Source organism: Bos indicus, chromosome 10 (genome assembly GCF_029378745.1).
Source record: "Bos indicus isolate NIAB-ARS_2022 breed Sahiwal x Tharparkar chromosome 10, NIAB-ARS_B.indTharparkar_mat_pri_1.0, whole genome shotgun sequence".
Lineage (NCBI taxonomy): Eukaryota > Metazoa > Chordata > Mammalia > Artiodactyla > Bovidae > Bos > Bos indicus.
In genome coordinates this window covers 19,382,537-19,396,746 of record NC_091769.1, presented here as the reverse complement: position 1 = coordinate 19,396,746, position 14,210 = coordinate 19,382,537, and the positions used below count along the sequence as shown (strand labels likewise).

Below are 14,210 nucleotides of genomic sequence, written 5' to 3'. Positions count from 1 at the left end.
AAATGCAGGAAAACCATAACACACACAAGTGTTTTTTTTCTTTTTTGGCTGTGTGGCTTGCAGGATCTTAGTTCCCTGACCAGGGATTGAACCTGTGTCCCCTGCAGTAATAGCATGGAATCCCAACCACTGGACCACCAGGGAAGTCCCCAAAAGCATTTCTAACAGCAGTGCATGGATAAGCAAAGCCCTCTTACCTGTAGGTAGAGTAATCCTAAAGTTGTAAGAAGTTCTGTATTTTCTGGTGAGAACCTGCGACACAAGAGACGCTCAGAGGGAAACACGACGTGTATGAGTGATACTGACACGTGCAGTAACCGCACCACCCGCTCCCGTAAGAACTCTCAAAGGCATTGGGAATTTCCTCCAAGAGTACGTCAACCCACCTATAGGGAGGACTGCTCAACAAGACAGAAATGGGACTTAGAACCTAGACTCCTTCCTCAGGACCTTTGCTTACAGCCAAAGTCCTCAGAACCTATGGACTATTTTGTGCCAAAGTCTTAATTACACTAACAGAGTTCAAGAATAATGCTCTATAAACCAAGTCGGTCTAGAACACACACGATTTTAGCTGCTTCCCTCTTGTGAGATTCTGTTGTTCTCACTGCACTCACAATGCCAGCCAGCATAATTATTTCCTGGGTAATTTAGGATCCCAAGGCCCCTGATGCTGTGCTCTCCACATTAAACAAAAAGTCACACTAAACAGCCAAACTAAAGAAGAAAGACACATACCAGCTCTAGGAAAGAACTGGCCATTGGCTTTGTGGAGTAAACACTGGCTTAAATAAAAGATTGTCTGCCTTTCCAATCCCTCACCGGCATCTGTCTTTGTCACAAAACAAAAGCAACACTGAGCTGAGATGATCTGACTACAGGATCATTAGACAGTTTCAACAGTGAAAATGGCAAAAGGTGAAGAACATCTCCTGCTTCTAAGGAATGAGGTAGGATGCAGGTTACCTATGGGGAGACCAGAGTCACAGGGGCAAAGCCCCTGCCTGGGGAGGCCTGAGCTGGCCAGACAGAGCTTACTCAGTTCAACTAAGTATTTGCTCTTCACTTTCTGCCAAAAATTCCCATTCTGATCACCTTCCTCTCCCCAACCAAGTAGGTAATTTCCATGATTCTAGTGGCGTCCTGCCCCCCACCAAAACATGACTACTCTCTCTGAAGCTGTGGGCCATAAACAATGGTTTCTATCACCTCAGTAAGGCTCCAAATGCTCAGCTGTCCTCCAAAGTCTCATTTGAGGATTTCATTGACTTAAGTCCTTAGCCAGACACAGGAAGAATGTGTGAGCTAATGTAATTAATGTAAGCTAAGCTCAAAGAGCCAGTTTCTTGAATGCAGGGGTCAGGGGTCAAGGCTTCCACTCAGCACCACAAAGATTAAACATATGGCTACATGGGCTCCTACCTACTTGTCCCTGTAAACACAGATGACAGAAGTCTTTCTTGCAGCCTAACAAACCAAAGGATTTTTTATATCTTTTTAGATATAAAATATGAAAAAAATTCCAGAAGCAGCGTTGTTGTGACTAATGTAACCAGAAAAGTTACTATCATGGTAGAAGACAGGAGTAATTAACAACAGAAATCTAAATTTAGTCCAAAGTCTTGTTATCAGGAATAATAGACTTTGTGGCCTTGAACCACAGATGACGAATTCTATCAAGTGACCAAACAAATGAGACAAAGGCATTTTGTTACAGCTATCCCACTTAAACCAGACAAGATCTAGGCAGAAAAGATAAGATTCCCTAGAAAGGAGAAACAGAATACCACACTGGGAACGCTAGTCAGAATACCACACTGGGAACGCTAGTCAGTTCCATTATCAACAGGGGTTGGGCAACAACCTGTGGAATGATGGCTTAACATGGGAGGAACCTGGATCCCTGACTGACCTTGTGGAGCAGAGAGCTGCCCAGGACCAGCCACACTGACAGGTGAGAAAGAAACCTAAGTCATCCTTATTTAAGGCACTGGGAGCTCTATACTTTAGCTTAACATTCACCCTAACTCACAGAACTCACACAATGTGTAACCAGTCACACACGTCCTCTCTCAGGCATGGGAGAGCACGTCTGCTCCCATTTTTGTTTAGGAACCAACACTTACTCCACTGCTTTCTTGTAGATTTCAATGGCCTTGTCCAAGTCTCCCTTCAGCAAGAAGATCTTGCCCAGCATTATGTAAGTCAGATCATGTCTGTTAAGATGCAGGGCATTGTGCAGCTGGTCTTGTGCCTAACAGGATTGACAGAGTAAAGAGAACCAAATCACCACCAGGAAAGGACGACGACTCCGTATGGCTAATGTAAAGAAAGAGCTCCCGCTCTACTCAAGTAGGAACATCACATTTCAGCAAATGTCCCAAAACATACCCAAACTGTGCTCAGAGGACAGCTGGAAACATGAAATGTCCACCACTAGTGCCACTTGGGGGGCTTGTACAAGAGGATTAACCTTTTTGAGTGTTTTCTGCTTTTTGATATCCATTCCCATGACTCATATTCCATATGTCAAGAGGGGTATCATGGTACATAGAGAGTACTGCCCCAAACTTGACCCCAGCTGCACTGCTGACCAACTGCACACCCTTCTCCAGGGGGGACTTCACTTTCCTCACCAGTAATTGGATAAATGAATGAATGTTCATTTATTCATTCAGTAGATATCATCAAGTGCCTATTGCTCTGCTGCTGCTGCTGCTAAGTTGCTTCAGTCGTGTCCGACTCTGTGCGACCCCAGAGACGGCAGCCCACCAGGCTCCCCCGTCCCTGGGATTCTCCAGGCAAGAACACTGGAGTGGGCTGCCATTTCCTTCTCCAATGCATGAAAGTGAAAAGTCAAAGTGGGTACTAGTATACCAAAGCTAACAGAAAACTCCTCACTCTATTAGAGCTTATCTTGTAGATGATGATAAAGGCTGTCTAGTCCTTCACTGATTCAACAAGTATTTATATAAATGCCAGCTACTGTATTTGCTTAGCCTGTTAGCTTTACAGTAAAATCTAAATATAATTCTCTTCCTCCCTCCTCAGTTCAGGTCTGACCAAAAACCAAATCCAGCTCTCTCTTGGCTCAGAATAAGCCCATGAATAGATATGTACTTAGGAGAAGGCAATGGCACCCCAATCCAGTACTCTTGCCTGGAAAATCCCATGGATGGAGGAGCCTGGTAGGCTGCAGTCCATGGGGTCGCTAGGAGTCGGACACGACTGAGCGACTTCACTTTCACATTTTACTTTCATGCACTGGAGAAGGAAATGGCAACCCACTCCAGTGTTCTTGCCTGGAGAATCCCAGGGACGGGGGAGCCTGGTGGGCTGCCGTCTATGGGGTCGCACAGAGTCGGACACGACTGAAGCGACTTAGTAGCAGCAGCAGATATGTACTTGCTTAAAGTTTCTCTGAAGAGAAAAAGCTCCTAACCAAGTATGTAACACTGAAGAGCCATCTGCCCAGAAAACCTAATCGACTAAATATGTATATTTTATTTGCACAGATACAGGTATTAATTGTTTTTATATATCTCAGAAGAGCAAAAGTTATTCTCACACCTCAACTGCTGATGTACAGTTGTTGTTTTTTAAGAACCCCAAGGGATTGATTAGATTGCTTCAGTTTACAAACTGGTACATATTAAACATTATCAAATGAGTATCAACTAATTCAGGTTCTCAGTCCTGTCAGCACTGGAGAAAAGAAAATAAAACTTCAGTCACTAAGTGGGAGAATTATGAAGGAAACTAACCAACCCCACTTTTATTAACTTTTAGAGTTCTCAATAATTTGGTCTACCCCTCAGTTAAGATATATACATTTTTTCCCTTTATCTGAGTACCAGAATAAGCTCAAAAGTTGTATCTGATTATAAGAGTCTTGGGCACTACAGCCTAATCACAATGATATATAAAAATCTCACATGGAAAATAACCTTAAAAACTAAACTCTCACATCAAACTACTTAAGATTAAAAATTCATTTCCAATGACCTGAAAACTGAAATGTAAGATAGCTCACTTGGCCATAATTACACTTTTAAGACTTACAGATCCACTTTTTTATATTTAAATTTTATTGAACATTTGTGTTTCTATTCTGGAAAATTAAGGTATGGAAAAAAAGAGAGGAAGAAAGGGATGAGATTGCCATTTCCTCTATTTCTAGAAGTTGTCACTTTCTTGTTAAAAGCAGGGGGAAAAAAACCAGATGAATAGTGACAAATGAGAATAAAAATGGGGGTAAATGTATATGGAACTTTCATTTTTTACTTCTAAAAGTCTCTGCAAGCAGTAGGAATAATACAACATGATCCATGGGACCTGTGTAAAAAATGTACCCTCAGTGAAATCCCCAGCCAACTACTCACCCATCACCACCACAGATTACCTTGTCAAACTGTTTCAGATAAATGTAGCAAACTCCTAGGTTATGACAGATTTCCTACACACAAAAGAAAGGAAAACAAGTGTAAATTCCACAATAATTATTAGAGTGTGAACAGGCATCTAGAGATTATTGCTGCTTGACAAAATTTAAGCTTGAAAATATGCACTATGGTTAGTTTTTTACTTGAATCTGATTCAGATTATAAGAGATAAAAGCAGAATAAACCGGTGATCTTCCTGGGCCTATGCAGTACCTTTGGGTGCACACCCAGCCCATTCCTATACCTTTCTTTCTCTTAGAGCTGCTCACGGAACAAACCCTTTGTGCCCTCTTCTCAGGAGAAACTACCACAGTCCCATCTCCAGCTCTAAGGAGGGGTGTGGGTGTGGGTGTCAGACTTCTTTTCACAGGAATCTAGGAATTCACTCACTAGGTGATATGAACTTGGAGGCTGACAGTGCCATCTGGAGGCTACTACAATGGATTACAGATATGTGAAAAGTGAAAGTGTTAGTTGCTCAGTCGTATATGACTCTTTGTGACCCCACAGTTTGCCCACCAGGCTCCTCTCTTCAGGGGATTTTCCAGGCAGAATACTAGAGTAGGTAGCCATTCCCTTCTCCAGGGGAACTTCCCTACCCAAGGATCAAATCCAGGTTTCCTGCATGGCCCTGTGCTGCAGGCTTCTGCAGACTGGCTCCAATTACAGATATGTAATTGGATATGTAACTGGGGCTTATCTACAGAAGTCTGCAGCACAGGTCAGCAAACTACGACCCATGGGACAAATCCACCCTCTGTCCCTTTTTGTAAATAAAGCTGTATAGAACACAGCCACTTGTTATGTATCTTCTGTGGTTCTTTCATAGAACTTCAGAGTTAAGTAATTGCAACAAAGACGGTATAAAGCCGCAAAGCTTAAAATATATACTAACTTGACCTTTACCCCCCCCAAAAAAAAGTCAACCTCTGATCTACAGAAAGAAAAAAACAGCAGAAATGCAGAGAAGCTAATTTGGTTGCTGACAGCTTTCCAGTTCTAGTTCACTGCAAGATCAATCTGTATTTCGTGACCTTGTGTTCTATAAAATCTCTGTAACTTTTATATTAAATCGTTTTTATTTAACGCAGCTTTAAAGAAAGGAAAAGGCAAGGGTGAGGAAACTGCTCTTGGGAAACAGTAAGGACAATCTTGTTAACAGTGAGGAAGTGCAGAAGCACCTGCAGACCCAGGAGTGTCCCTCTCTGAAGAAATATGAACCTTCAAGGGCTCAGAGACAACTGTTTAATGTTTTCCAAGTTGCCTAAAATAACAACAAAATAGCAATCAGTGATCCTATGCCACATGTTTTTCATATATATTACTTTAATTTTCCCAGCAAATCTGAAACGTAAGTATAACAATTCTGATTTTAGTGATAAGGAAATTGAAGCTCAGAGAAGTTAAGCAGTTTGCTTAATACAGAAAGCATCAGCACAGGGATTTTTTTTTTTTTTTCTTAGTTCTAAATCTTAAAGAATTTCAAGAACATGGAAGCAACCTAAATGTCCATCAACAGAGAAATGGATAAAGAAGACATGGTCATATATACAGCAGAATATTACTGAGCCATAAAAAATGAAAATGTACCATCTGCAGAGACTTGGATGCACCTAAAGACAGTCATTCAGAGTAAAGCAAGTCAGAAAGAGAAAAATACATATACTGTCTAATATCACTTATATGTGAAATCTAGAAAGATGACACAGATGAGCTTATTTGCAAAGCAGAAACAGAGACACAGACATACCAAACAAACATATGGAACCAAGGAGGGGAGCGGCAGGGATGAATTGGGAGTAGTGACATATATACACTTCTATAAAAAACAGATAATGAGGACCTACTGTACAGCACAGGGAACTCTACTCAATGCTATCTGGTGACCTAAATGGGAAGGAAATCCAAGGAAGAATTTGAATGGCTGATTCACTTTGCTGTACATCAGAAAATAACACAACATTGTAAAGCAACTATGCTATGCTAAGTCAATTCAGTTGTGTCCGACTCTGTGTGACCCCACAGACGGCAGCCCAACAGGCTCCCCCGTCCCTGGGATTCTCCAGGCAAGAACACTGGAGTGGGTTGCCATTTCCTTCTCCAATGCATGAAAGTGAAAAGTGAAAGTGAAGTCGCTCAGTCGTGTCCGACCCTCAGCGACCCCATGGACTGCAGCCCTCCAGGCTCCTCCATCCATGCGATTTTCCAGGCAAGAGTATTGGAGTGGGGTGCCATTATACTCCAATAAAAATAAAGTAAGATTGTGATGACCATTGCACAACTCTGTAAATATATTAAAAAACAATGAATCATCTACTTTTAATAGGTGAATTGCATGGTATTTGAATTATATATCAATAAAGCTGATAAAAAGAAAGGATTTCCCCGGTGGTCCAGTGGCTAAGAATCAGCCTGACAATGCAGAGGACACTGGTTCAAACCCTGGTCCAGGAAAATTCCACATCTGTGGAACAACTAAGCCCATGCGCCACAACTACTGAGACGGCAGTCTAGAGACTCCCGAGCCACAGCCACTGCGCCCGCATGTCTAGAGTCTGTGCTCTGCAACAAGAAGCCATCACAGGGAGAGGCCTGCACACAACGAAGAGTAGCCCCTGCTCACTGCAACTAGAGGAAGCCTGAGCACAGCAGCAGAGACCCAGTGCAGCCAAAATAAAGGAATAAATGTTAAAAAAAAAAAAAAAAGAAAAGAAAAAAGAAATGGTCTCAGATCGCTAAGAAGGGACTATTTTTAAAAAGAAAAAAAAAATTCAACATATATATATATATATATATATGTAGAGAATCACCATGTACTCATTGTCTTGCTCCAACAACCATCCAATCCATACCCCCACATCCATCCCACTACTTCTGTAAGCAAATACCAGATAATGTTTTATCCACAAATATTTCCGTATGTATTTGGCTGTGCTGGCTCTTCACTACTGCACGTGCTTTCCTCTGGTTGAGGTGAGTGAGGGCTCCTCTCTGTTGCACAGCCTACTCATTATGGTGGCTTCTCCTGTTATGGAGCACGGGCTCTAGGGCACGCAGGCACACGTGGCTCAGTAGTTGTGGTCCCCAGGCTCCAGAGCACGGGCTCACTAGTTGTGGTGCACGGGCTTAGCTGCTGCTTGGCATGTGGGATCTTCCCAGACCAGGACTTGAACCCATGTCTCCTGCATTGGCAGGCACACTCTTTACCACTGAGCCACCAGGGAAGTCCCTCAGTATGTACTTCCAAAGGATAAGATCTCTCTTTTATAAAATCTACCCACAATACCATTATCATACTTGGGAAAAAAAAATTAGTTACTGTTTAATATCTGATATTGAATCATGTTCAATTTCTGATAAATGACTCACATTACAATAAATTTTTCTTAAATCACAATCCAAAATATGTCCACACATTGCCAAGCAGTGGGATTTGAACTCAGGCCTGTCTCTAAAAGTAGGGCTGTAATTCTCCTCTCTCCAACTCCACAAGTACATTCCACTTCATCACCCTTTAAGAATGTACACACGAATCTGGAGAGAGGAGAAATATAGCCTACTTGTCCTTTAATGTCCTGGAAGGTAACTAATGCCCCTACCCTTTTGAAAACATTTGCCATAGTTATTACTTGGCAAAACAACAGCACTATGCCTTAAACAGACAGCCAAGGAAATTTTTGAAATTTGAAAAGAAAACTAGAACAAATCAGTGTTAAGTTCTGTTTTTCATGAGGTAAGAGGATGCAGCAGACATCCTCCAAGGGCAATTGACACAGTGGAAAAATTATAGGCCTAAAGTGAGGAATTCTGGACTCTAGACCTGAATTCTGGCTCCATTTCTGCCATTACCTCACTGTGCGCCCTTCAGCAGGTCACTCCATCTCCAAAAGCTTCAGCTTCCTCATCTAAAAGTGCAGGAAACCCTCCCTACTTAACAGCTGCTCCCAAAGTCCAATGAGATCATGGCAAGAGGAATTATTCTCCTGCTGCAGCTAGATTGTGGAATACCCCGATGAGTCCGAGAGAGTAGAGCTACAGGTTTTCTACAGGCCACAGGCACCAGTGAAGCATCAGGGCAGAGAATGGATGTTTGAGAAATGACCGCCTCTACTGGCACCAATGGACGTGTTATCCCAGATGAGTAAAACCAAATGAGCTCTTTCAACCAACTGGACATAAACATCCTCCCTTCCCTCCCCAACCCATCCCTGAGCTCACCTGTCTCACTTCCTCTCTATCTCCCTCTATGGACTCATTTTCTCTTCAGCTCAGCCCTTCAAAGTGTTTTTTCCAGGATACCATCCTCAGCTCACTGCAGAGTGATCTCATCCAATTTCATGGTTTTAATCAACACCTTTGTATTGACTCCAAAACATGTGTCTCTATCCCAGAACACTTGAGCTTCACATTTCTATATACAGCCATGTACTAGATACATCTCAATTTAGATATCCTACCAGAAGCTACAATTCATCATGTCCATAATCTTCTGAAAATAGGATTTAATTCTAATTTGTTACCACCACCCTTTCCCCTAACTTGCTTCTCTTCCTTCTTTATTTCCTGGTTGATTGTCCCATAAACCACCAATCCATCTTTGCATCTGCAGCCCAGTGCCTGGCACACAGCTGACATTCACTTGTTGAAAAAAGTGACTAAATGAACAAAAGAGTAACTCACTTTTCCTTTATCTGTAGCTTTACTTTGGCCTTTGGCTATAAAATACTCAGTGGCATAAAGACTTAAACATCTCAGTCTTCAGATCTGCAGAAAAGTGACAAACACATCTAAAAAATAATAGGGCCATAAAACTGCAGGGAAAACCCATGCTAGCTCTTTCTACTAATCAATCTAATCCTTCACCCTTTGATATATCTAGGAATCTCCTTCACTCTTAGATGTATCTTTCTAAGAATCACAGGTATTTTGAAAAAACCATCAGCATGAAAAAGAAGAACCAAAATAAAGAGAGGAAGAAAAAGATAACGGTGGAAGCAGAAGAGAACTTCAAAGGGTCAGAGACATGAAGAGGCAACTGTAAGAAAAGACAAAGTTCTTGAAAAGTAAAAATATAATTACTGAAATAAAAAATACTGAGTATGAATATAGCCAAAAACAAAAATGACGATTTGGAAGATATGACTGAGGAAATATCTCTGAATGTACAGCAAAGACAAGGATGTGGAAAATATGAGAGGCAAGTTAGAAGACAATGAGAGCAGATGCAGAACATATGTAACAGAGTAGGGAACGTGTGGCAGATGCTGCTGGTTGCCTCCCTAATGCTCACTCTCTCTGATTACCTTACGAACAGAAACCTAACCACATTCAGAGTGACAATGTGTTCAACCTAAAATCTATATTTCCCAGTCTTCTTTACAAAACAGGTAGCCAATATAATGTACGTGGAAGTCTATCGGGGATTTCTGGGAAAGTTATACTTTCTTGATAAAGGTTATGTCTTTTTCTCTTTGTTGCCTCCTCTTTCTCCCCACTAGAATGATGATGTGGTGTTAGAGCTGTAGCAGCCATCTTGTAGCCATGAAGAAAAAGTCTCAGTGTTGTTGTCAAATCAATGTCAGTAACTACTTACCTGGGCTTCTTGTTACATAAGAAAAAAATAAACTCATAATTTGTAAAGTCAGTGTTTAATGTTTTGTTGCAGTTACACACGCCCTAAATGATACAGACAATGGAGAGGAAAAAATAATCGAAGAACTACTCAAAAAAACCACCCCTCTATCCAAAGGCAAGGGTCTTTACAGTGAAAGAGCCAATTGAATGCGAGAGAAAAGAAACACATCATGGCAACTATTACTAGTATTTCAGAACTCTAATAGTAAACAGAAAATCCTCAAAGGTTCTAGACAGGAGAGTGGGTTTATCAACAAGAATCAGACTAGTAACAGACTACTCATCAACAATACTTACAGCAAGAAGCTTGGCAGCATTGTCTCTTGAGTTATGAGGAAACCTAATTTTTTATTTTATACCTAGGCCAAATCATCAATCAAGTGTGAGGATAAAATAAAGACAGTTTTGGCATGTAATAACTCAGTAATAAATACAAATGATAGCCCATATGAGAAATGAACCATTAGCATGTTACTAAGAACAAAGAACAAAGTTCCCTACTTACCCAGTCTTTCTGATTAAGTTTAGCTGCTTCATTATATACTTCAATGGCAGCTTTATGTTTTCCCAAAAGAAATCTGGGGAAGAAACACATTTTCCATAATTATTAACATAAAGCTTTTTATAAGACCAACCCCACTAGTCCCACATTTGACTCATCTAGCCAGCAGAGAATTTTGGAAGCCTCTTCTCTATGACTGGCTTGTGTGGGTTTAGCCAGTGAGACTCTTATATACCAACAGCAGAAGCTCTTGGTAGGGACAGAGCTGGTAGCTATTCCAAGGCCTTGGTTCCATTCTATACCAATTTTAGTGAAAGCGTTAGTTGCTTAGTCGTGTCCAACTCTGCAACCCCACAGACTGTAGCTTGCCCAGCTCCTCTGTCCATGGAATTCTCCAGGCAAGAATACTGGAGTTGGTAGCCATTCCCTTCTCCAGGAGATCTTCCTGACCCAGGGATTGAACCCAGGTCTCCTGTGTCTCCTGCATTGCAGGTGGATTGTTTACCATCTGAGCCACTGGGGAAGCCCCAATTTTAATGAAAGTCTTGTGTATTTTCCCCAATGTACAATAAATGTAGACCAAGAAACAAGCCAAATTAATTCTACGTTAAACAAGAATTGCCACAATTTTTCATCATCATGTATTAGAAGCATGCCCTTCTCTTCCAAACTAAGTCTCTTTCCTTGATACTAATTCTGGAGACACAGGGGAGAATCAGCCTCTGTGCAAAGACAATGCAGGTATCGATGACACTGCAGGTTAGAAAGTGAGGGTGGGAACTCCACAGATCACACTCTACTACTCTGGAGTAGTAAAGCTGCTGCTGCTGCTGCTGCTGCGTCGCTTCAGTCGTGTCCGACTCTGCGCGACTCCCATAGACGGCAGCCCACCAGGCTCCCCTGTCCCTGGGATTCTCCAGGCAAGAACACTGGAGTCGGTTGCCATATGCTTCTCCAATGCATGAAAGTGAAAAGTGAAAGTGAAGTTGCTCCGTGTCCAACTCTTAGTGACCCCATGGACTGCAGCCCACCAGGCTCCTCTGTCCATGGGATTTTCCAGGCAAGAGTACTGGAGTGGGGTGCCATATGCTTCTCCAATGCATGAAAGTGAAAAGTGAAAGTGAAGTCGCTCCATGTCCAACTCTTAGTGACCCCATGGACTGCAGCCCACCAGGCTCCCCTGTCCCTGGGATTCTCCAGGCAAGAACACTGGAGTCGGTTGCCATATGCTTCTCCAATGCATGAAAGTGAAAAGTGAAAGTGAAGTTGCTCCGTGTCCAACTCTTAGTGACCCCATGGACTGCAGCCCACCAGGCTCCTCTGTCCATGGGATTTTCCAGGCAAGAGTACTGGAGTGGGGTGCCATTGCCTTCTCCAAGTAGTAAAGCTATTAGTACTTAAAAGCTTATAAAGATTCTAGAGAGTGCCAGAATCCAGGAGCCTTCAGAGGCTTAACAAACACTTAAACACTACAAAACAGAACAAACACTTAACAAACACTACAAAACTACTGTGTATATAGTATTATGCTAAGTATTGGAACAGTAGGCAAGAAAAATTCCATGGGTTGGCAATATGATTAGGGTACTTGAAGCACAAAATGTTACTATTTGAGAAATACTATCAGTGCTCTCCTATCAAACTAGAATATGCAGTGTTTGAAATACTCAGTTGCTTTATACTGGTTATCTCATTTTATCAAATTTCAAAATTAATCCACACTCTTCAAAGTGAATTCGTTACACTTCTCTGTAAGCAAGCCCCAGCCTGAGAATGCACTTTACACTATTCTCCACCAGTGCCCGAAGGCCTCCAGGCTGCCAATACTCACAAAGATCTGGCCACCTGCTTGAGGTTATCAGCACACTGAGGGCTGAGAAAAGCACACATCTGAAAGAGTCTTAGGGATTCTTGGATATTTCCTTCCAGGCGAAATATCAAAGCTGCCAGGAGAGAGAAAACACAGAAAATAAAATCATGTTCTAAGAATGGAGCCTGCCATGTGAAAAACTGGAGAAAGAGGGAAGTAGGAAGTCTTATCAAAGAAACCCCTTGGATAACTGTGTCTTAAAATACAATCAGATATGACTTCAGATGGATTGAAACAAGCAGCAAAGTTGGTGATGAGCTAAAACCTTTTTTAAGGTATCTGGGACCTACCTATTTCTCCACTCCCAGCTTCCAACAGGCAGATAATCGGGTGCCTTGTAAATTATTCCAGAAACTCTTCACTGTAAGAAATTCTTATAGCTCCTATCAGATGCGCTATTTATCACGATAATTCCAACTTCACCTGATAGTTTTCAGAGAGTACACCCAAATGGGGCAAGTGCAATCAAAAACCCAAGTCCAACAAGGAGATGCTGGCAAAGAATGCAGTAATATTTCAGAGTTGGTTCTCAGTCTAGCAACCAATCAGAATCAATCATTTTCCTAGGCCTAAGTTTTCAGAAGATTTACATGCTTAAGTAGTATGAGGCACTGTAAGTCTGGAACTGGTGATATTGGGAATAAATAAGCATTATTTTGCCACAATGTCCTAGATATGTTAATGTATTACCAATTACATCAGAAAATTGCATATTAATTAATTGCATATTAATCTGAAGACTACAAATGCAGAGTGGGAAACAAAACCATTCATTTACATCAAAGAGTCAGAAAGTTCCTGGTGCCCAAGTAGCAACCAAGGATGCTACTTGGGCACCACAGAGTAAAATTCCAGTCAATCCCTCTAATCCCTATATTATTCAGTCCCTATAATATTTGATTTCTGATGACTTCCATTTATTCTCTGCTTTGTCCTGTATACCTCTAAGCTTCTTCCCTTCCCTGACTCCCGTACAAAAAATCCTCAAGCTTTTTCTCATCTCTTCTAGCTTGACTGCAAAGAATTCTTGAAAAGCCTCTTCTGGGCCCAACACTGCTGCAGGAGGCAGCGACCCTAACAACAATTCTGAAAAACACTAGCCAGAAACTAGAATAGGGGTGAAGGGCAGTAGCAAGCTTTTTAACAGAACTAGTCATTTCTGAGGTCGGATCCAGCACAATAATTATGTTCTGATTTCAAAAAAACAGTAATACTAAGCAAGAGATTTGTGGAACATTTACTTGCATTTAAGTATTTCATAAGTTGTTCTTTTTCCAGAATCTAGGCAGAGTGTGCATTTCTCTAGCAAGAAGAGAAGAAATATATGTCTCACCTTGGACATAGATAGCATATTCACATAACCCGTGAGTCTCCTGAAGCTGTTCTTTGATAACAGCCTGAAAAAGAAACAAACAATACTTCTGAGTAGTGGTTAAGTGTCTTCAAGTGTTTTTAAGTACAGGAAGACATGGACACCTGTCTGCTGTCACCCTGTTTGATCTATACGCTGAGCACATCATGAGAAATGCCAGGCTGGATAAGTTACAAGCTGGAATCAAGATAGGTGGGAGAAACATCAAAAACCTCAGATATGCAAACGGTACCACCCTGATGGCAGAGAGCGAGGGGGAACTGGAAGGCCTCTTGATGAGGGTGACGGGGGAGAGTGGAAGAGCCGGCTTAAAGCTAAATATTGACAAAACTAGATCCTGCCATCCCCCCCGGCAGATGCAGGGGGAGAAATGTGGAAATAGTGACAGAT

General features: G+C 41.7%; 1 protein-coding gene across 4 annotated transcripts in view; it reads right to left on the bottom strand.

Annotated features, from left to right (window-relative positions):
* Positions 1-14,210, bottom strand: part of BBS4 (Bardet-Biedl syndrome 4) — a 46,170-nt gene that overhangs the window by 6,165 nt on the left and 25,795 nt on the right. For 3 of the 4 annotated variants that reach the window (XM_019968238.2, XM_019968239.2, XM_019968241.2), the window contains 6 exons: positions 13,782-13,845; positions 12,410-12,521; positions 10,582-10,654; positions 4,403-4,456; positions 2,127-2,254; positions 198-252 (listed from right to left, as the gene is read on the bottom strand). In XM_019968238.2, coding sequence (XP_019823797.2) covers positions 198-252; positions 2,127-2,254; positions 4,403-4,456; positions 10,582-10,654; positions 12,410-12,521; positions 13,782-13,845 — 486 coding nt within the window. The remainder of the gene's footprint in view (positions 1-197; positions 253-2,126; positions 2,255-4,402; positions 4,457-10,581; positions 10,655-12,409; positions 12,522-13,781; positions 13,846-14,210) is intronic. The other variant, XM_070797038.1, reaches the window with a different exon arrangement.